This window comes from Triturus cristatus, chromosome 1_2 (assembly GCF_964204655.1).
Source record: "Triturus cristatus chromosome 1_2, aTriCri1.1, whole genome shotgun sequence".
NCBI classification, from domain to species: Eukaryota; Metazoa; Chordata; class Amphibia; order Caudata; family Salamandridae; genus Triturus; species Triturus cristatus.
The window spans coordinates 331,042,950-331,066,350 of record NC_140580.1 but is presented as its reverse complement, the minus strand read 5'-3'; the positions used below and the strand labels follow the sequence as shown (position 1 = coordinate 331,066,350).

The window sequence follows — 23,401 nt, the reverse complement described above, 5'->3', positions numbered from 1 at the left end:
GTATAACTGTAGATGCTAGTCTGGCAGGGTTAGGTGCTATACTTACTCAACAGGATGGTAGTGTAGAAAATACAGTGGCTTTTGCTTCAAGAGTGCTCACGAGTGCTGAGACACAATATTCTGTTATTGAGAAGGAACTTTTGGCTTGTTTGTGGGCTATAGATAAATGTAGACCTTATGTTTGGGGAAGACGTTTCTATTTATTTACAGATCACAAGCCATTAGTTTCTATTTTGTCTTCTGGTCCGAGTAAGTGCTGTACTACTAGGATTACTAGAATGGTCAGCAAACTTCTACAGTATCAATTTGAAGTTTTCCACATTGCTGGGGGGAGAAATACCAGAGCAGACTTTTTGTCTCGTTTTCCTCAGAGTAGTGGTCATAGTGAAAGTACCAGCTTTCTAGAATTGAATGATGAAGATAATGAAGATTGTTTTGTAGCTTCATTAGATATTCCGGTTCTTGCAGTGGGTTCCGAATCTGATTGGAGGGGTGCATTATTAGAAGATTCTCTTCTGCAAGAGGTATGCAGACTAACTAGAGTTGGGTGGCCCAAGGAAAGATCTTTGCCCACAACTCTTCAAGCTTATTGGAAGGTTGAGACTGAGATCTCTGTAGAAGATGGTCTGTTGATGAGAGGTGACAAACTCATTCCACCTCACTCCTTGAGGCCCAAGATCATCAAAGAGGCACATGATGGACATTTAGGAATCACTCTCACCAAACGACGAATCCGTCAGGATTTTTGGTGGCCTAGTATGGAAGTTGAAATTTCAACATTGGTTGAAAGCGGTCTTGTGTGTCGAACATCAGAGAAAACAATGAAAGTAATCACACCTCCTTTGCACCCTATTGAGTGTCCGTCTGGTCCATGGGTTAAAATAGGGATTGACATTATGGGTCCATATGAGATTCTTCTATCAGGGTTGAAGTACATTTTAGTAGCCATGGACTATACATCGAAGTGGCCAGAAATCAAAGCTGTCAGAGATGCTAACTCTTCTAGTGTTATCAAGTTCCTAAAAGACATATTTTTAAGGGAAGGGTTTCCACAGTATCTTGTGTCTGACAATGGGACGCAATTTGTGAGTGATGAATTTCAGTCTTTTCTTAAACTAAGTTCCGTTAAACATCTTAAAAGCTCACTTTATCATCCACAAACTAATGGTCTTGTCGAGAGGATGAACAGGGTTGTGGGTGAGTGTATCAAATGGGCAGTGAGTGGGAATCACGATGTATACAAGTCCCTTGAGAGTATGTTGTGGTTTTATAGGACCACGCCACATTCTTCAACAAAAGTGTCTCCTTTTGAGATACTTAGGGGCAGGAAGGCAAATACCAGTTTCAGACCGGGTTGGATGAGTAAATGGGTAGAATCTTTGTGCGATGTGGAGGTTCTTATGGAGAAGGTCAAAGTCAATTCTGATATGGCTCAGAGTAAAGAGAAATCATGGTTTGACAACAAAAGGGGTGTAAAATTTGTTGCTCTTTCTGTGGGTGATTTTGTACGCATTAAGAATCCTGTGCATACCAAGAAGGGGTATTGTAAATTTGGTAATCCTGTCAAAGTTATTTGCATTCACAATAATGCTGCCCAGGTTGAAGGGGGTTGTTGGTGGAATTTATCAAAATTAGTTAAAACAAGATCTCCTCCCACATCAGAAAGTGCAAATTTCACTAGTAGAGAAGACAGTTCTATCAAGCCTTATGTTGGTCAGAGTAGGAAAAGTTCGAGGGTTCGTGTTGTTCCCCACAGGTTTCGAGATTAAATGTATGTTGCTATGCATGTTATTTTTTTTAAAAAAATGTTTAAATGTGCTTTGGAGAAATGGAGGTATGTGATTATTTGACATTACATTCTTTGTTATATAAGCATGAAATTTTTTTCTTATAGGTCTTATGTATAGGAGTTTGTTTTAGATTTTATGTTGAAATGTAGGAAGTTCGTTGTTATGTTAGTTGTTCCTTTGCTTAGGAGAAAAGGAGGTATGTTGTATTTTATGCTCAATGATAAACTTGTTAACTATCATCTTCTGCCAGCTGGATGTATTATGTGTTGTCATCTACTGATGTCACAGGTGGAATGTTATGTAGAGTCCTTAGCAGACTGGCTGATGATGAAGGTGGTTGGCAGTTCAAGAGCTGTGTAGTTTCCTAATAAATCAACTTCAATCCAAACTGTTCCTGAGTTAATCACTACAAAATGGCAGAACAGGAAGGAAATAAAGGGAAACAAAAAAACAGTAACAAAAGGCAGAAAGCAGGAGGAAAAGGAACCTGAAAACGTGAGCTAAAGAGACAAGAAGTGTAGGGTGGTGGAAAAAGCGAAAAAAGGTGAAGTCAAGGGGCGTGGCCAAGCTGGCGGCTAAAATGGCTGCTTGGTAGCAAAGCTCCGGAGGGAGTACCGGCATATCAGCATTTTCCCCACAGATGCGTTAAGCAAGTTACACCAAAACCACAGTGCTGACCGGCGGAAAGCGCATAGAGTGAGCGGAGCTGAAGCCCGGCATGAAAACAGCCCAGATCGTGACGAAGCAGCCCGCAGAGTGAGACCGGGGAGGAGCCGACGGCTGAACGGCCTGACGACTACATTGAGCGGCGGCGCGGGAGGCCTATAGTCTTGCTGATACGGAGGAGGTGGCCTGGCTCTGGTGTGGTGAGTCGCGGGTGACCACACCTCGGCAGAGTCTCTGTCCCCCCCCTCACCCGGCTGCATTCAGGACTCGCCTGACCGCGCTCCCGGCTTCGCGCCCCCCCTGCTGAAAGCACGCATCGATCGCTGAGATAGGACCCGCTTGCCACAGTGACTGGGGAGACGAGAACCATTGGAGCAGAGTCCTGGCCGGGGGGAGGGGGGGGGAGGGGAGGGACTGGCAGCACAGCAGATGAAGAAGACCTGACGCTTGGCCTTTATGCCACTCGCACCTGAGACGGAGCGCGGCCCGCTCAGCTCCACAACCGAAGTGGACCTGTTTTTACCCAGCAGCCACACGCCAGTATGAGGCGCACAGAGTTTGCACCCTGAGCACTGCACTTTGAGGAGCCAGGCGTGCGAGCACTGCGCCAGGGCCAGACTAATGCGGACCACATTATAGTCCAAAATAAACAATTTTGGTCACCAGTTAGCAACATCGGTGTGGAGTATTGACGAACCCCTGACCTGATCCCTGCGCCACATCTTGGGTCGCACCACCAGCAGAACTAGTGAGGACGCGGTAGCGCCGTTTGCTTGGTAGACAATCCCGTTGCCATTTTGCCGCATGCCAGCCGATCTACATATGAACAAACTGCGCAGATGAAGTCCTAGAGCTCGGCAACACGCATTGTGCACTGCGACTGGCTTCCATCTTCAAGTCCTCACCTTGCACACAGTCCTTACGCTACCTCGGTACCTGGAGCTCCCAGGGCGGCATGTGCCGCAAAGACCTAAAACGGCAAACCCTCCCCTTCGAGAAAGTAGCCGACAAAACGCCACTAAACTCTACTGAAATGGCCGACAACACACATGTCCCAGAACACTCCACGTCCACTGAGATGGCCTCCATTGCTATGCTGCAGGAAATGAGGGCAGGATTCAAGGCCCTAGACTCTCGCTTTGACCTACTAGACAAAAACATTGCGGGACTGGGGGCTAAAATTCAAGTCCATGATAGACGTCTGGATGTGGCGGAGGCTCACATCTCCGACATTGAGGACGGGACTGCGCAGTCCCTCAAAAGGCTGGAGCGAGTGGAACGCATACTCAAGGAAGTCGCCATTAAAAAGGAAGATTTGGAGGCCTGCAGCCGCCGCAACAATGTTCTCATTCTGGGAGTTCCTGAGACGACAGCCACCGGACGCATGGACCTTTACGTGGAAAATCTACTTACCGACCTCTTTGGCAAGGAGTCATTCACCGCAGGATTCGTAGTGGAAAGGGCTCATAGGTTGCTGGGCCCCAGACCTAATCCTGGTCTTCCTCCCAGGCCCATAATAACTCGCCTCATGAATTTCAGAGACCGTGATACGACGCTGAGGCTGGCTAGAGAACGTGGGGACTTAGACTGGCAGGGGTCAAAATTGTCCTTCTACCCAGACTTTACATTAATGGTTCAGGAAACGCATCTTAAATTCAATGGAGTAAAGGCCACATTACGTAACCTAAGCCTTAAATATGGAAGGCTATACCCAGCAAGACTGAGAATAGATGTAGGGGCAGGGCCTGCATATTCGACACTCCAGCTGAAGCTCAATAATTTTGTCGGACATATGAACAACTAAAAAACCCGTCGTCCGCGGGAGTGAGCCTTCCCTCCCCACCACACAGCGGCTCGGATGCTAGTGCAGAACTCTTTTCCAAATCAGGCACTGGTTGACACATTTGCTTAGTTTCCTCATACTAGTGTATTCAATTGGGAAAATGTTATTCACGTTACATTATTATGTCATTTGGCTGGCACACACCCCGGTGTTGCCATCCCCCCATGGTGTACCCGTTGAGTTTGTTCTTCTTCACACTGGGGTATTATGTTTGGGCGACATCAGTCATATTTGAAGTAGATTTGTACTTCTTTTTCGCTTATTTGCAGAGGGTTTGCCACCTTTGGGTTGAAAGGTGGCTGGGTGGGGGGAGGGGGAGTTGTTTGGAATGTACGATCCAATTTTTGTAGTTTGCACCACTGCCCACTATCGCTAGCAATATTAGACAAGCATCGCAGGTCTGTCCAGTTAGATTGTATACACATTTTGATGGCACACCTGGGCAATGTTGACGGCCCCTCGGCCCTCTCCTTGATCTCGTGGAATGTCAGAGGCTCTAACGATAACCGCAAAAGACGACAGGGTATTCACTACCTGCTTCGACTTAAGGCAGACATAGCCTTTTTGCAGGTAACACATCTCCCCCCCCACAGATACAGCGCAATTTGGTGCCAGCTGGGGCGTGCACAGGTTTTTTGCCAACTACAGCAGTTATGCTAGGGGCACTGCCATTTTAATACACAAAAGAGTCCCCTTTAGTCTCAGTGATGTGATTCGCGACCCGGAGGGCAGATGCATTATTTTCACTGGCTCCCTCGGCGGCCACAGGGTCTCACTGGTAAACATCTGTGTCCTGAACACAGACTCCCCTGAGTTCTTCCACTCGCTGAATACCCAACTGTCAAAACTAGAGCCACACAAGAGATTATTGGGGGGGACCTTAACTTACTATGTGACCCCGGACTTGACCGCACTTCACGGGCACCTGACACTAAGCCGCAGGTGCGACGAGCACTGAGGGAACTCTGCGAGCAGCACACACTTATAGATATATGGCAGAAGCGAAACCCTACCCAGACTGAAAACACTCACTGCTCCGGCCAACATAATACTTGGACAAGGATTGATTATTGGTTGCTCACCCCTTAATTCAGACTGGTTTGCCTCACTGATGACGCTCCCTAGGACATACTCTGACCACTCTCCGATAGTATTACACTTGAAACTCCCATGACCTGAGAGATACGAACATCAGTGGCGCTTTCCTGGTCGAGCCTTGCATGACAAACTCTTTAAAGCCGAAGTGCGAGAAGCCATCGAAGACTATTTCGAGATCAACACAGGTTCCGTAAGCTCCTGGGCGATGCTATGGGAGGGCTTCAAGGCGGTTATTAGGGGTGTTTGTATCTCTAAACATGCGGGGGTACTCAGAGAACTTCGCAGCACGATGACACGCATTGAACGCAACATCAATACACTTGACACCAATTTTGCGGGGACCCCAGACCCTGTAGATCAGGCTGAACGATTGACCCTTCTAACAGAATACAGAGATACCGCAGACCGGGAGATACTGTTCCTGGGGAAATACCACACGGTCAGGCGCTACGGAGAGGGGGAGAGACCGGGGCGAGTGTTAGTACAAATTCTGAGACCGCCATACAGCAAATCATACATCACTGAACTTCATGCCACTACTGGGCGCACACTTATCAATACCTCCGATATTCGTGACGAATTTCTGGATTATTACACTACGCTGTACACTTCAAGGGTGGGTTCTGATAGCACAGCCCAAAACGACTATTTGTCCGAGATCGCACTGGTCTACATAGAAAGGTACATGCAGGACTTCTTAGCAGAGCCCATCTCGGTGGCTGACGTATTACTTGCCATCGACACGATCAGAGGCTCCACAGCCCGGGGGGTTGGATGGCTTCACAGGGGGATTTTTATAAAGAATATAAGGACCTTCTTGCCCCGCAGCTAATTGAGGTATATGCGGAAGCATTGGAGAAACAAGTACTCCCTACTACCCTACGCGAGGCCGTTATCATACTCCTCCCCAAACCAGGCAAAGATCCCATGCTCTGTGGATCATATCGCCCACTCTCCCTATTAAATTTAGATTACAAAATATTAGCCAAAATCCTCGCGAACCGGTTGTCTCAATTAATGGAATAAATTATCTCCCCGGTGCCATCTGGCTTTGCACCTCACCGGTCCACCTCCTTGAACCGTCGGACACTGTTCGCGGTCCTTCACAGAATTAACCCTGACACCCCCGCGGCCGCATTATTAGATGCGGAGAAAGCCTTTGATTCTCTGGAATGACCATTCATACTTGCAGTAAGGAGACGTATGGGTATGCCGATGGGATTCATTGCCACTACGGCACTGCTCTATGGCAAATCCACGGCAAGGCTACGTATGAACGGCACACTTTCCAGACCATTTGCTCTTTCCCGTGGGACAAGGCAGGGTTGTCCCTTATCACCACTTCTATTCATATTAGCAATGGACCCGTTGATTAGGCATTTCCAAGAATGTCACCTGCACCGGGGATTGCAATTTAAAACCGGCCCCCTTCTTGTCTCCCTATATGCAGACGATACCATCCTATACGTCCGGGAACCCCAAACCAACTTAGCGCCCCTCAGAGAAATCCTCCGATTCGGCAGATTCTCCGGGCTGGGCGTAAACTGGCACAAGTCCATTATTTTTCCATTGACCACGAGCACTACTCCATGGGAATGTGAGTATCCACTTGAGTGGTGTTCCGATTCGGTAAAATATCTCGGGATAGACATCCACTTGGACACCACACAAACTGTACGCTTAAACTAAGGGCAGGCAGTGCACACTTTGGAAACACAGGTGGAGAGCTGGCTGAGGTTACCATAATCACTAGCGGGACGGGTAGCAATCCTAAATATGGTCGTACTTCCCAAATTTTTATATCTCATCAACAACATCCCCATACCTCTCACCGATGACTTCTTTCGAACATTACGATCACACCTCACATGCCTGGTTGGGGGAGAAAGCAGCCACGTATTCGCTGGTCGATCCTCACACTACCATACGTGCGGGGAGGGTTTGGCCTACCAGACTTACAATTATATTACTTAGTGGCGCAATGTCGCTATGCACACGCATGGTTTCACCCAGATGCAAGAATACCGTTTCTGCGGCCGGAGGCAGATCTCGTCCTTCCAGACAGGTCGTCCACAGTCCTTCCTAGTGGCTTCCCCAGCGACCCACACGACATACAAACGGTGTCCACCACCAGCTGGGCATGGGGGAAATTAAGGAACTTACCGGTGCTACAACCCTATACTCATCCGCCCTTCCACTACCCAACGCTAAATGGTTCCCAATTATTGAGGAAGGCCTGGTGCTAAGCACACTGGCTTCCTTAGACGTAGCCAAAATAGAGGATTTATATCCGGAGGGGCGTGTGTTTTCACTGGACGGCGATGCACAGTACATTGGTAGCGGTTTTATGACTAGATTTGTTATGACTCGAATGAGGTCGGCCTTGCGGGCGACACTCCCTTCGCTCCCAATTGAGCCAGACTCGTTTCCCTCACTCAGGCAAGTCATAGAGAACCCTGATGGTGCGCGTCTCATTTCTAAAATGTACAAAGCAAGTGCTGATATGAGACCGGTGAGTGACGACAAGCTCCGGCACGACTTGGAGGCAGATTTGGGTGGTCCAATAACGGACAAACAATGGTCCAAATGCTGCGCGGCAACCAAAGACACAAGCTGCTTCATTTTAAATTTCTATGCCGTGCCTATTTTATGCCTGCCAAAGCACACAGGATAGACGCCTCCAGGCCACATACATGTTTGAAGTGAGCGTTAACCCAAGCCGACCTCATACACATGGCACGGACTTGCCCCTGTCTGCAGAGTTACTGGGTGGGCATTCACACTACACTTGGGAAGATGACCGGCTTGCCTCTCGAGCCCATTCCAGAGATTGCACTACTGGGGTACACAGTGAACATCCCCAAGCGGATTAGACGTTTTGCATCACTGGGGCTCCTGCTGGCAAAAAGGGAGATTGCTATACACTGGGGCAGGAAAACAGGACCCAAAATTCAGGATTGGCTGCGCAGTCTAGCCTATATGAAATGTTAACGCGGAGAACTATGCTAGTATCACACCCCCTACGTCCTGCCCCAGGGATATATGAGGCCCATTTAGAAGATATGTGGAAGCAACCAAACAGGCCTCAAATTTGCAATCAGAAAATGGTATTGTGAGGGAGTGGGGTGATTATAGCTGAACTTGCAATGCCTGCGTTGAGGGCAACAATGGGAGGTGGTGTGCAGCTGTGTGCCTCCACTGGGGATAAATGGAAAGATGGGAATCCCGAACATCTGGGACACGAACTGGGAGAGGGCTACGGAGGGACCGTTTGGGTAGATATCTATTGTCATGATATGTCACTGCACTAGCTGTGCCAATTTATACCTGAAGCTGTACTATTGTGATGGACATGTAGAGCTTGCACAGAGACTGTTTATGATATCTTGGACGTGGTGACCTATTTGCAACATTTGTATGTGCGACATACTGGACAATAAAGTTTAAAAAAAAAAAAGTGAAGTCAAGACTAGTCAGCCTTGGTATAAAGCAACCTCAGCATTTTGCAGCACCAGTGGAGGGCTGCTAAGAAAACGTAGCTCCCCACCACTTTTGATAATACATATCTTTTTACAATCAAAACACTAGGCTTCGGGTTGTGTGTGATTTTTTTTTTAGCTAGGATAACAATTGCTATATAAAAAAAATATAAGGTTAGTGTCCTTTTAAGTTCTGCTTCACAGGACTTGGCGGTTCCTCCTTTAAAAGGCTAACATATATCACCCAAGACAGTAGAGACCATTAAAGTGGAACTTAAAAAAGTATTAGTAATGACAGCTATATTATGTCAGGTACCACTTCCTCCACCCCCAGCAAGCGCCCTCCCCTCACCCCCACCCGCCGGAGCCAAGGATAGTGAAAACATGTTAAAACAAGGACTGTTGTCTATACTGATTTTTCATCGCTTGATGCGTAGTTCTGTCATTCTGGTCTTGTTCTCACTCTTTGCTTTAATTTTTAGTGATTTTTGTTAGTTTCCACATAACGTGGAAACAACATGTTAAACCATTTGGGATGTGCATATTTTTCATAAAAAGCATCAAAATAAACAGTGTGACTGACATGCCACCAAAGCCTTACCTGGAAGCTGCCAACCATGGTCAGACCAGCCGCACAGATCCAGCCCAGCGCAAAGGCCACTGTGTTCAGGAGAGACGGGCCGTAATGTTCAATCACATGTGCGTATCTCAGCAGGCCCACAATCATCACTGTGCAAACAGATAGGGAACAATTTGTTTTAACTGGTATATTCTATGTCATCTATATAACGTAATTTCCTAAACAATAATGAGGACGTGTCTGTTGTGCTTGTTAAAAAATAATTACAATGGGCGTAATTTTTATCACAAGAGCAAAATCACACATAATTTAATTTTTTTTGTATTGAAGGTATATTTGTGTATATTTCTCAGTTACGTGTTTTTGTAATATTTTCACCTGGTGGAGAATGGTTTGAGCAGAAAATGCCGTGCAAAAACTGTAAAACTTGTTTTGCTGCGGCTGCATACATTCTGGAGGCGGAACTAGTACCTCAAGTGACTTTTTTGCATGATGTAGGTGCTCAAATATAATTTTCCCTCCGACGACCAGTAAAATGTATTTCGCATATTATGCGAAAGTTGTGTGAAAACTATGAATGTTCTAGACAAGAAAAAAACAAATAATGATTTTGCCAACCCCTAAAAACAACCTTTTGATTTGATGGTGCGCCACACCGATTTTGAGGAAATTGTCCCTTGTTTTTGCTCTCTATTGATACATAGCCCACAAAACACCCCAGTGCTGCTTGTTTATGAGCAATACAAAACACTGTATGAATCTCAGTGATTCCTTATTTTTTTTTCTTATTGTCATATAAAGTCAAGCATGATCAAAAATAGTTTAGGCAATCAATAAATGCACATAATACTTTTGGGGAAGAATTACCCCCAACTTTGAAGCACGTTGCAATTACACCAGGATGGCAAATAAAAAGAAAAAACAAACATATAATTGTATAGCCACTCGGGCACTTGACAGTATGTTAATCAGCCATAACAATAACACAAAATACCCGAAAAGAATGCAAGACTTACCATTATCTCAGGCAAACCCACGCTGCCAGGCCGATAGTTCGAGCAGATTCGTTAGTAGTAACAGAATTAACATTGATTGGTGGATCCCAACTGAACCTAGCCCAAATGCGATCACATATTTTTAATAGAGCGAGACCCCCTTGATTTAGCCAGTGTGAGTATCAACTCGTACAATTGCCTCCTAATTTCTCACCACTCAGCTATCCTAGGAGGCAATGAAGATATCATGGATCTGGCAACGCAGAGCCAGGCCGACATAATGATTGGAGATAATATTAGTTTTACCTCAAGATCTGCTTCCATTCTAAAGCCTAGCATAATCGCCTTATATGTAAGCTGTGTGTCTTAACCAATGCATGATCTAGAAAGCTGGTTCACAGCTGCCCATAAACTCCCCCAAGGTAGGGCAAGTAGCAAACATATGTAAGATATCTGCCACCACACAAGCACACTTGGGGTACTTGGTCTTATCCTCCCTGTAGTTCACAACCCGCCCTGTAATTCTATTAGGAGTGTCATATAGCATACATATGGTTTTAAATTGTTGCAATTTTATATTCATGGAATGTACAGAACCCTCTACAGTCTCGAAGGCGGCAAGAATTGCGGAGTGCAGTATTTCGTAAGGCAGAGCATTACTCCATTTAGCAGCAAAATTAGGCCTGCCGCTGGCCCCATACTGACAGAAACCTTGGTAGACAGTGCTAATTAAGGACTTGTTTGGTGCCTTATGCAAACAAGTGATTACATCGCAGCTTGTGACTGTCATTGTAATCTTACAGCCAACCATGAAGTAATCCCTGATCTGTAAATATTTCAATAAAAAACGGTGAGGGAGATCAAAAGTAGCCTGAAGCACTTCAAATGAACGGAACCCTTTTCAATCATAGAGATGCCCTAAGTGCCCGACCCCGTAGTGGGACCAGGCTCTGCCAGTTGGATCGTGAAACACAGCCGGAAGCATTAGGTTGTCCCATAGAGGTGTATCCGAATGCATAAGGGGTAAAGAATATTTAGTACAGATCTTGTGCTATATATATATACTATATGCTTAATAAATTTAAACCTGACCCGCTTGAAATAGTTGGGATTCCCAAGTCTATACAAAAACAATCTACAATCGGGTCCAAGCGCAAAGAGATAGCAGAAAACAGTAGAGTCCAAATTGCCAATTGTCAGAAGATTGCTAAGATGCCCAGGAAGCGCAGCCCACTAATAAAGCTTGAAGTCAAGGATCTGAAGTCCCCCCACCCCGATTATAAGGAAATGTAATAATCAGTATTGCATGCCTAGCCCGCATATAACCTCAAATAAAACTGCAGATGGCACCTTCTAATTGTTTTTTTAAAAAAAATGGACTCGTAAGGGAATTGCCAGAATAAATATAAGAATTTGGATAGTGCATTTATTTTAATAATATTGGATCAACCAATAATGCTAATGGGGCAGAATTTGTTTATTTCTTTATATCAGATTGTAAGAGAGTCTCATAATTTAACTTGACAATTTGTGCCACCTGTGAAATAAGCTAAATACCTAAATATGTGGCCAACGAGCTGACCCCGGGTATCGGAAGTTGTGGCCAGAAGTTAAGAAGGACTTGTGTTTTAGCTATGTGAAGTTTATAGACAGAAAATTTACCAAATGTATTAGCTTCATCTATAATAAAATCTGGGCTGCTGAAGGATTAGAAGAATAGATTGCCACGTCATCAGCGTAAGCAGTAATTTAGTTTGCATCTGCAAAAGATGATAGGTTGAATATAATCATTAAAATTCAACAGTAATTCACCATTAACCATGGGAATTGTTATAGATCATTGACCCTTCCCAACAGTACTTCTTCGACTCTTCAGAAGCTATCACCAGTACTTAGTGTCCACCAAGCATAAGTAGGTTTCCTTTTCAGACGTAAACATACACTGGTCCAAGGTATCACTCTCTTGCATGGACAATCAGTTCTCCAAATTCACTATTGTATACATCAGTTATTAATATCAACTGTTGCGCATGCAAAATCAGACTGTTGAATATTTAACCTGGTTTAAACAGTGAAGGAACTATTGAGTAAATTTGGGGCAAAAGACCAACTTTGGCTTAGGGGAGGGCAGCCTTGAGGCTAAAGAATTCTGACTATTCACTTGTTCGCCTCCTTGATGAAGTGGCAATTTTACCTTGTGCAGATTTAAGATTTTAAGACAATTTAAAGTCTTTGAAATGTAGACTATAATGCAAACCCATAATGAAAATTTGAAAAATGTGATAATACCAAACATCTATTCGGCATCCTCTTGAAATTTTTAAATCTAAAAGTAAGGGCATGCATAAAATGTAACCACTGCGTAGCAGAAGTGAAAGGCCCTCGTGCGAAGCCAAAAAGCGGTAGAGGTTAGTGATGTTCATCATCATTTAGCAACATATCTGATATGTTTCTACCTCTTTTGCCTTCATTATGAGATGTTACAGTTCCTCTGCAGTAAGAGCATCTAAAATGCTACCCCAGGGCCAGAAATCAGGATGACAGAGATGGACAAATTCCCAGAGCTGTATGCTCCATGAAACCTGTTGTGGTGAACGTGCTCTTTACAAATACACATGTTGTGTTGTGATCAGAATAATCTTGGGAAAAGAATCACAAAAAACATAGAAAAATCACAGATCAACAATGATCTTGGATGAGTGTGCACAAGACGCATTGGTATTCCTGATATCACACAGTACCTACCCAAAAAATCTAGAAATGAGTTGCTGACAAAATACCCAGAGATGAAGAAGAGTATGGTTCCAAAGTCACAAGAATGAAACTGCATTTGTGTACAGCTCGAAGTATACCACTGATCAGGGAAAACCTCAGAGATTTTCCACCCCATGAGAAGTAGGGAGAACCAGTGGAGAGAACACGAACTTTCTCATGCAGGTTATCCAGATACAAGATGCAATAGCAGTTGAAGGGCTACAGAAGAAGATGAGGAAATAGCAGTGGGGCTGGAGAGATTAGAGCATCCGAAAGGAGGAGGGGAATCTCAGATCAATAGAGGTAGAATAAACCTTCAGAAAGAAAGAAAGGAATAGTAATAGAAAAGGACTATGGTCCCCATTCTCATCAATATCCAGTTATGGACAACAAAAGGACAAACGTCTAGAGAATGAAACATTTACTGGGATTGACTCATGAACCACTGGAAGCACTCCTAAGCCACAGGGAGCAGGAGAAAACAGAGCGGTGGGGGGAAATGAAAGTAATCAGGCTTTCGCAATAAGGAAATGAGAAAACTAAATTGCTCTTGGGAAGTCCTGTAGATATTTGGGTTTGAGATTACCTTACCCCTTGGGTGAGGGGGGAGAAGAATGACCATCTGGAGTCACTGACCCGCTGAAGGATTTTACTCAACACTGTTGATGTGTCTGCACTGCTCTAAGTGTTATAAACATACGAAACAACACAATGCATTAATAGAATCTCACACTCTGCAATAAGCGGATGCCAATATTCCCTGCAGCTTCCTTCAGCCAAGGGCTTCAAGATTGCCCCAAGTTTGCACACACCAAAAACAAGCATTGGTAAAGCCAACAGATCCTGCCATTTAGACCTACTGGCTTTTCCCAATATTTTTTAGCCACACCTCACAGCATTCGCAATGCTGTGAAGCATGGATAAAGTCAAAACAAAAAAAATGTGGGATATTTATTTTCAGTTACCTGAACTAGAAAGATAATAGAGCTTGCAAAACCATTTTTTTAAGTGATCAAGTGGGTCGGGCTGTGGGGAGAAAAATAAGCCATAGGCAGCCGAATGGAAGCAATGGTGGGTCTAAACCAATGTGGAGGGAACATGGAAGCAACATAGGAGAGGGACGAATGCAGAAGCAACACTGGGAGAGTTGGATGGATGCACACGAAAGAAAGCCAAGGGAAGGTGAGTGAGATGGACACTAAAGCAACCCGGAGAGGGGTGGGAGGGATGGGTTCGGCAACACTGGGTTGGGTAGGAGGCACAGGGAAACACAGAGGGCACAGATGGGAAGGTAATGGGAGAAGCACTGTAACGCCCTGAACGTCTCAGGATCGTTTAACAGACACGACAATGAGGACGCAACCACTTGTGAAGGGTTAGTTCTTTTAATGAAGGCAAATAACATACAAAGAACAAACAAAAGTTATAGTCACTGGAATCCTCCAGGCTAAGTACGTTACCAGCCCACAGCACGGATGGTCCTAACCGTCCTCTGCATATACGCCGATCCCGGCGTATGCCAACAGAGGGCAGAAATGAAATGGCCGACAATGCCAATCGGTAGGCTGTGAGGGGCACGAAGAGTGTTGGGGAGAATCGAGGAGTCAGGGAAACACCCAGCCGGGGTCTCTACCTGAAGGGAGCAGCCGCTCAACCTCTTCCTCAGACTGCACCGGGACGCGGAGTCACCTCCTGGTGATGCGTCACCGATACCCCAATCACAAGCAAGACGACTGAACCGAGAGCAGCCGCTCGATCGATCCTGTGGACTTACGAGTCTGTAACGCGGCAAACACCTCCTGGTGTGCGTTACAGCTGGCAGTCCCTGTGTCTCTGGTCGGGCTGGGAGTTACGACTCCAACCAGCAAAAGCGCCACTGCGCTTGGACTCAGCCGAGTCAAAAAGCGAAGCTCAATGGTTGACCGGTAGAGCTTCCGGGTACTTCACAGGTGACGATGGGGCAAGACACGGCCCAGGGAGTAACGACTCGACCTACCTCCGTTCTTGCCTTACTGGAGCACCACTCCGGAACACTGCTCTTCACGAAGCAGGTACGTCGGTGTAAACACAATATCCGACAGCCTTGTACCTCCCGGTTCCTCCCTTTATAGGGCGTGTTTTCCTTGAGTTATGTAACAGCTCTCCTGTTTACATAAGGGCGTGTTTCCCTTGAGTTATGTAACAGCTCTCCTGTTTACATAAGGGCGTGTTTCCCTTGAGTTATGTAACAGCTCTCCTGTTTACATAAGGGCGTGTTTCCCTTGAGTTATGTAACAGCTCTCCTGTTTACATAACCTCTCAACCGCTAAGCGTCCTGGGAGATGTAGTCCGTTTTCGCTGGTTACCGTTTTCCTCCCCTCGTATGACAGGAATTCTTGACAAGCACATAGGTGAATGTAACAGAGAGGACGACAGAGAGCAGCACAGGAGGAGGGAAATACATGAGGAAAACTGCTCGAAAACACAAGCACTCTCATATAGTGTTTAACACAAAAGAAAAAAAGTAGTGCTTGAACAGCAAGCAAAGGAAGAAGATGTCAGCCAATCAAAGCAGTGGTAAAGAGGCAATGCTCCATGAGAGGTACAAGCAAAAGATTGACAAGCTCAGGCAATAAGAAGCAGGCAAAGGAGAGTCACAAGGAAAGCCCATATGTGTTCTTGATAAGCCACAACATGCCTAGAAACAAACAGTGCATGCACTGTCTAGTAGGTTCGACCGAACATAGAACTTGAAGGGTGTGACCGTTAAAACACAACTAACCAACTGCAGGAAATTTATGCACAGTAATAAAAATAAACCGTTTCTTCGTTAGAACACAAAACGAATGAGTTCATAACACAAAGGAATACATTCAGCTGTGATTCAGCACTACTGCTTATCTAAGCAGCAGAACAGACAAACAGACATCGTAAAATTCTCTCTACAAAACATTAGAAGCCAGGAAGCCCACATCAACATACTTTTTTATTAGAAGCCTACCAGAAAGTACATCTGTCAGCTTACAAAGACATATTGGGGACATTTTAAAAGCCGACCTAGGAATGCAGTCCACCCCTTTCTTACCACTGGCTTTGCGATTTGTCACTCACATTTGTTTACTTTATATCTGCTGGCTTTATTTGTTTTAGCTTACCCAGCTTGTCTTTATCCTTCCCATGGAGAAAGGTCTATTTACCAGCTCTTTCCATTCTTCCAACAGTGCTCGCTTTTCAGGAAATCTTGTTTTAAAATCTTTTTAGCAAAGCACTCTAGAAAAACGCATTTGATTCCAGCTGTTTCCCTTTTATGCTCTCCCCCCCCCCCCCCCCTCTACATTTATGTCGCTCTCAAAAGCCTGGGTGGGCTTCCACTGGGCACCGTGTTTACACTGCACCACTCAACGCAAGAGGTTGTAGTTTGAGAAAAGAAAAATACACCATGTTTCAAACAACACTCTGGGTGGAACAGACCCCTCATGTGCCCCACTGCAAGAGGTGAGGTGGTGTGCAACGTGGACATCGCTGCCGCTGTCCCCCAAGCAGTAGCGTAGCTAGACTTTAGGTCGCCTGTGGCAGTCCCTGCGCTTGCTGCCCCGCAACGGCTTCTTCATCAGTGACTGTGACGCGAGCTGTTGAATGTGCCGCTTCTTGCAGAATATTGAAATTGTTGCGGTCCTGTTAATGCACTCACCACCATTTAAAATTACGAAACAATGTTTCGGTTAGGAGCACTGAAAATAGCCAGCTGCAAAACAAGCTGGTTTTAGGCACTATATTTAAAGCACATACACAGCCTCTTGAAATCAAGAGAGAGTTCTGAGCAGTCTTTGAATGATATTCGGAGTGGGCCCTGCCCATCTATTGCTTTAACAAATCTGAGACCAAGAGAGGGGTGGAGAGGCCCAGTGCTCTGCACAGCTTCCCACTGAGAGGCAGCAATGCTGCAGGCAGAGGCACCATCTGCCACCTCTGCTGGGGCGCCCTGGGAGGTTAAATCAGATGGAGGGTGAGGACCAACTCCATGGAGGGGGTAGGACTAACCACAACTTTGGGACGGGGGGGGGGTGGGTGGCAAGCAGAGAAATAAGATGTTACATTGTCACCATGTACAGATATGTGGCTCAGGGACACATTGAAACTGCCAAATAGTTCAACGCGTTCAATCAACTTGATTTATATTTTTGAACGTTACGAGCCAAATTAATTATAAAATAGACATCAGCAAAATAGAAGAACACCATATTTTTATAGCATGCAGAAGTGTGCTCTGTAATAAAAAAAAACCAGCAAAGACAAAAAAATGTACAGGAGACAGAATCCTCTTGTCCGAATAAGTCTAGTTTACACATGGAAATAGCTTAACAAGTGCAGTTGTTCAGTGTGTTGTGTAACAGCAGAAAAGAGATGGCTTGCCTTACGCCTAGACTGTCTCCGCATCCTGACCTGTGAAACCTGTCTCTGGTCTGTGCTCCACAGTGCTTAATTTGTAAAATATCAAGTGCCAGGGCTCTGACTTGGAGGCCACTGCAGCTTGTACCACCCATCACCCTTGTCATCGCTGCAAAAACAACTACTAATCATTTCTCTCGCATGTAAATGCAACAGTTCAGATTATTCCATGTCCCCAAAGCTAAAGGAATGGCTAGGGAGGCAGGTATTGTATATTGTATTCCTAAACAACCCTTGTTCTGCTCATCTCTAAATTAGATGAGCAGCGCCACCATGTGGTAGACAGTTCTATGTATGGTGTTGACAATTAGGTGCTGGTGCCGAGCACAGGAAACCAATTAAGTACCGGTGCTTAGCACCAGAATGCCCCGGCTCAAATTAAGCACAGGTGCTCCACATGCTGTGCCTTCTGCTTGTATCTGCGATCCATCTTTTGAAGCCTCTCTGTAGCCCATTCTTGAAATCAGTCTCGGTAATTTGTCCTCTACAGGCTGTCTTTTCTGTGCTAGTATATGCAGACAGTCTTCTGGCACCAAACTCTGTAGCCTGCACTCTGCAGTTTTCTCCTCTGCTGGCCCCCGCGTGTACTTATCCACCCTTCGCTGTCTATCACCTTGCCTCCTTCCATTGTTGCCTGTGTTGCTTTCCACACCAAAGCCTCCATCCGTTGTTGATTATGTTGCTTGCTCCCATCCTCCCCACTCCATTCCTTACATTTTTTCCAGTGCTGCTTGCCACCCTATTTCTGTTGTTGCCCATGTTGCCTGCTTCATGCCCTCCATCCATTGTTGCTGTGTTCCTTGCTCCACCTCTGCTCCTTCGGTTGTTGCCCATGTTGCTTGCCCCAACCCGCTCTCTCCTTCCATTATTGCCCGTGCTCTCCTCATCCCCCTCTCCTTCCATTGGCGTTGTTCCTTCCACTCGTCCACCCTGCCTCGGTTGTCCATGTTAATAACACCATAACCAGGGCCACTGGAATTATGTGATTGTGTGGCGATTTTCACATAATTATAGATTTTCCGCATTTACCACATAATCTATCATCTGATGCATAATCTGCAGATTTTAACAAAAGAAAAACGTGTTTCTTGCGTACATGGTCTGAAAGGTATTAAGAATTCTGTGACGTGTTGTCGCGCAGTGAAAGACCCTTTCCAAAAGTTGATGGTCACCTTTCTGCAGCTTATTGTTATATTTGGGTGTTAAACTGGTACTAATGAGGAGCAGCTAATGCCCCAGACAGTGTTAACAAATGTAAAAATGACAAAGTAATAAAGAACTATCACAAAATGTGCTGCATAATGATGCATAATTTGTCTTTTCTTGCCGCATGATTTACTCAACCCTGTCGCATAATTTGGCCCTCCTGTGCCCGTAATTCCAGTGGCCCTGACCATAACAAAAGAAAAGTGCTATGATGCGGAGACCACTGGCCACGTCACTGTTTTTTTTTCCTCCCACCCTCTGTGTTGCATCATCCTTTTTAATTCTTTCCTTTTTGTCCCCCCAGCCTCCTTCTTGCAATTGAAAAAGTGCAGTGAGACGGTTATAACTGGCCGAGTCATAGCACCTTAAAAAAAAGATTTTTTTTGTTTCTCTCTACAACATGACAAAAATAATGACAAACCCAATAGCTTCCGCAGGCGAGACCTATTGGCTTTGAAAATGCTTGTTTCCTTTGACAGTCCATAGTCTCTAATCCTCCTTGCTTCTCCCACACCGTCAGTCAGACAGCCCCCCGCTATTCCTTTAATTGTCACATTACTTTCCCTGTGTGACCTCAACGCTATTTCTCCAACAGCAGCAAGCAAGCGACCATCAAGCCCGCTTATAAGGCTTTGCAAGGCTCACAAAGGAACAAGATGAGCGACAGCCGCAGGCGCCGTCATATCGCTCCTGAGGCCCAGACTGCCCTCTGCCAGCTCCTCTCAGTCTGTTCTGCGTGTTTGCAGACAGTCCTCCCCGTAGGAGTCTGCTCCAAAGCACAAAACGTTTTTGTTGTTCAGCAAAGTAGCCTATAGTTCCACTTTAGAGGACAACTGTCCTTCAGCAGTTTCCATTGCCTCCAGTACTAAACAAGCATTTGCAATTCGATAGGTCTCGCATTCGCAAGATTTTAAGTTATTGGCATTGCAAATGACAATGCTTTTTATTTATCTGTTTTGCTAATTAATACATAAATAAAAGGCATTGTCCTTTACAATGCCAATAGCTCAAACTCTTACATATGCAAGACCCTTTGCATTTCCATGAAGCAGCCGCCATTGTCCCTGCTGCTTGGAAAGTGAAAGCACACATGGCGCGCTGAATGTTGCAGGAAAGCATGTCGTGCCTGCAGTAAGAGAAACTCATTAAAGAGAACAGTGCTTACAGACTAAAAAAGACGTACTGTGTAACAACAAAAGTAAAAGGGCCAGTCCTCATGGGAGGTTACAAATGAAGACAAGGCGGTATTAAGGAGGGACTAACAAGCCTGTTAACGAATCAGAAGCCAGCGTTTACAAAGGACAATGACACAAGCCAATGACAAGTATGGGCGGAGAGTGGGCGGCGTTTCTATTCCATACTCCAATACAGCATGCTGCATAGCAGCGCATGCGCTGCCCATACTCGACCTAAAAGTAAAACAGCTCAGCACGCTAGCTATACCTCTGAGCACAACAATGGAATTAAGTGACATGTTCCTCACTAGGCATGCTGTGATGCACTCGCTTTGTCTCTGTTTGTGGGCATGCAGTAATCAGTAAAGCAACTCCCTGTGCCCCATGATACATGCTGCAGTAGTCCCCTCAGGACCCTTCTCGAGCGACCTCACGGCTTCAGGCACTCTATGTGCCCAAGAATTTCCCACGCTGGATGCTTCTCGTGGGCAGCCTCTTTTCACCTGACACTTTATACACACTGGAGTTATCGCCTCTGCAGCTGTGAAGCAGGCCTTGGCACCGCTCGAGTAAAGACACATGTCTTCTTTGTCAACAACAGACTGCAAAGCAGCTTTTACTGTCCAGGGTCTCGGCAGATGTCAGAGCCAAATGTCCTGCAGTCTTTTGCTCAAGACCGTATCTCTTAGGAGGTGCCAGATGAAAGGACACTGGTGGGGTGTCACATCTTTCAGGATTAGTTTCAGTTGCTTTAAAATGCCTCTCTTCAGAATGCCTTGTAACCAATGCCCGTGCACATAGATAAGAGAACAGTTTACTTTTTAGGTCTCGCCTAGCGAACGCAGGGCATGCGATGCGTCACCTTGGCGAGACTATTGTTGTCGGTTTGGTGCGCGAAGGGAGACAAACCATGTGCGCGCACGGACAGGCGATGTGCACGTGCATGGCGTCTCCTCTCTGCCTCCCACGCTCCCACCGCGCGATACAAGGCAGACACGCACTTGTTGTATATGGCAGGGTCACCTGCGGCCTGCAGGGTGTGATCTTCTTTGCTCTGTTTACATTTGAGCCGAGCCTTCGTGCAGACGGTGGGTGGGACAGTGGCTGTATGGTGGCTTGTGGCCGGTTTGCACATTATCCTCCTAGTGGTGGAAAAAAGTGGGAGGGGCCCGGGAGGGTTACCTTCATATGTAATATAGCTTTTGACAGAGAGTGAACGCAATCCAAGCGCTTCGGACCTCTTTCAGGACGCGGCAGAAGTCGTGTGCAAATCTGAAACTATGCTCCTGTCTCACTTTGATGTGAGCATTTATCTGTGCCCTGCTGTCGGCTAGCACAGTCTGATCTTGGGCACTTCAAGTCCGAGTTCTAAGCGCTGTACATGAGCATCAGTTACATTCATTTTTGGTAGGCGGGGGAAATTAAGAGATTTGCCCAGAATCACAGGATGTTGGGCCGACGCCACGACTCTGTTGCAGCTGTGGTCCTTTTGCCACATACTATATGTGTTTTGACAGGTATGGGAGGCATGCATTTGTGCTTACTACTACTTTCTTTTTTTTTTTAAGAGTTTTATAGAGCTCATAACTTCACACAAGGATTGCTGCTCAGCCTAGAAGTGTGTGACTGTTAACGAGGCCACAGGTCACAAGGATGAGATCTACAGTCTGGGCTTATCGGGATCTGTGAACTCTACCAATAGGAATGATTACACTACAGTTCCCAGGATGCTTTGTGTTTTTTCTCTAAAAACAGCACTGTCCGAAAGCCCCTATTATGACACGAGGAGAGTCGACAGCCATACGTGAAATACGCTTAGTCAGCAAAGCATTGCATCCCCCGTTCCCGCTTTCTCATCACCATGTTTCCGACACCCCCTCCCCACACAAACAGATCTGCTGCCCCATCCCCACGTTTCTGACAATCCTCTGAGTTTGACAGATGTGTTTTCCACGGAGGGGTGTGTGGGATTCTGCTTAAGAGCAGAAGGTCAGAAAAGGGCACGGGGTCTGCAGGAACAGGTGGGGGAGGGGGGCCAGTGAAGAAATTAGATGGCATCACTGTTGTGCTCCTCCCTCCTTGATTGGTGTGAAAAGATAAGAAAAGGCACAGCGGGTAAGGCTCCCACTACCTTAATGACCCCTGGCTATCTGCCGAGCCAAGGAACACAGGCCCAGGTGCAAGATTACAACTTGTCGAACTTTGCTCTACAAAATACCCGTGGCAAGGATGAAGGATGTCCTCGTAGCCCAGTGGCATAAATGTGCATTGTGGTGGGACTACCTATTGTAAGACTCAGGTCTTCAACAATGGCTGCCTTACACTGTCACGCTTCGAGGGAGCACAATGCCTGCTGGGTGGGAAAGTCTACGTCTGTGGAGTAACACTTCTCACATGGTTCGCACTATGAACCCCACACACTTCCAAACAAGCACAGCCTATGCACTAGAAAGCTATACAGTGCTTAATTTGTGCCAGTGGTTGCAGGTACTGGGCAGCGTATTTACAATGCAATAGGTCTCGCACTGCCATTATTTTGAGCTATTGACTTTGTAAATGACATTGTTTTTTGTTTTTCATGTTAAATAAAAACAAGTTTATTTAGACATTTGTCCATAAAACATTTGAAAAGAAAAAGCACACTAGACGATTAAAACATTAAAACATTTAAAAGGATCCCCCTCCTAGCTACCCTACCCCCCTTACACTACATTTCATGATTAAGATTTTGTTTTACAGATCGTAGAAACCGGAAATTCCAACTGTTACATCGAGATTACGCATTTCAGACAATAACACCACAGTTTTATCCCTATGGAGAGCATCATTATTTAAAAAACAGAGGTCTTAAAAATGTTATTCTATTTGCAAAATAAAAGGCACAGTCCATAAGAATATGCATAAGGGTACTTTTAACTTTCAGAGGGCAGGGACAAAGACCACTATCTCTGTACCCTGATACTGTGTGGGTGGTTAGAGTAGATTGGGTTACATCCCACCCTGGCCCTTAAAATTTCATTCCTCAGTCCTGGGTTTGGAAGCCGTGATAGATAAGGAAAAAAAGTATCCTGTCCCAATGTAGCAATCGAGACACTAATGGATAATCTCTTCTTTAGATACATCAAGTCGATAGATTCTGACGCCGTAGAAGCCGATTCCCTCAGTGCTCATTTGCCTGGAAATGGGTGCCAAGATGTGACTGTACCACTATTTACATGAATGTTCTTTAGTGCAATTATTCTAGTTCTTACGGTCTTTGCCCACATCCTCTCACTACTTTGTGCAATGATGTGTAAATGACATTGTGATGTCATTCGTTCTTCAAAGGAATGTTAAGAACTGAATGTTCAGAGTTTTAAAAGAATATATTGGGGGCATTCAGTTGAA

The 23,401-nt window shown here is 45.5% G+C and overlaps 1 protein-coding gene across 1 annotated transcript in view; it reads right to left on the bottom strand.

Annotated features, from left to right (window-relative positions):
* LOC146867262 (transmembrane protein 150A-like) overlaps positions 1–23,401 on the bottom strand; it is a 640,885-nt gene that overhangs the window by 118,038 nt on the left and 499,446 nt on the right. The window contains exon 5 of the mRNA XM_085603926.1: positions 9,478–9,605. Coding sequence (XP_085460052.1) covers positions 9,478–9,605 — 128 coding nt within the window. The remainder of the gene's footprint in view (positions 1–9,477; positions 9,606–23,401) is intronic.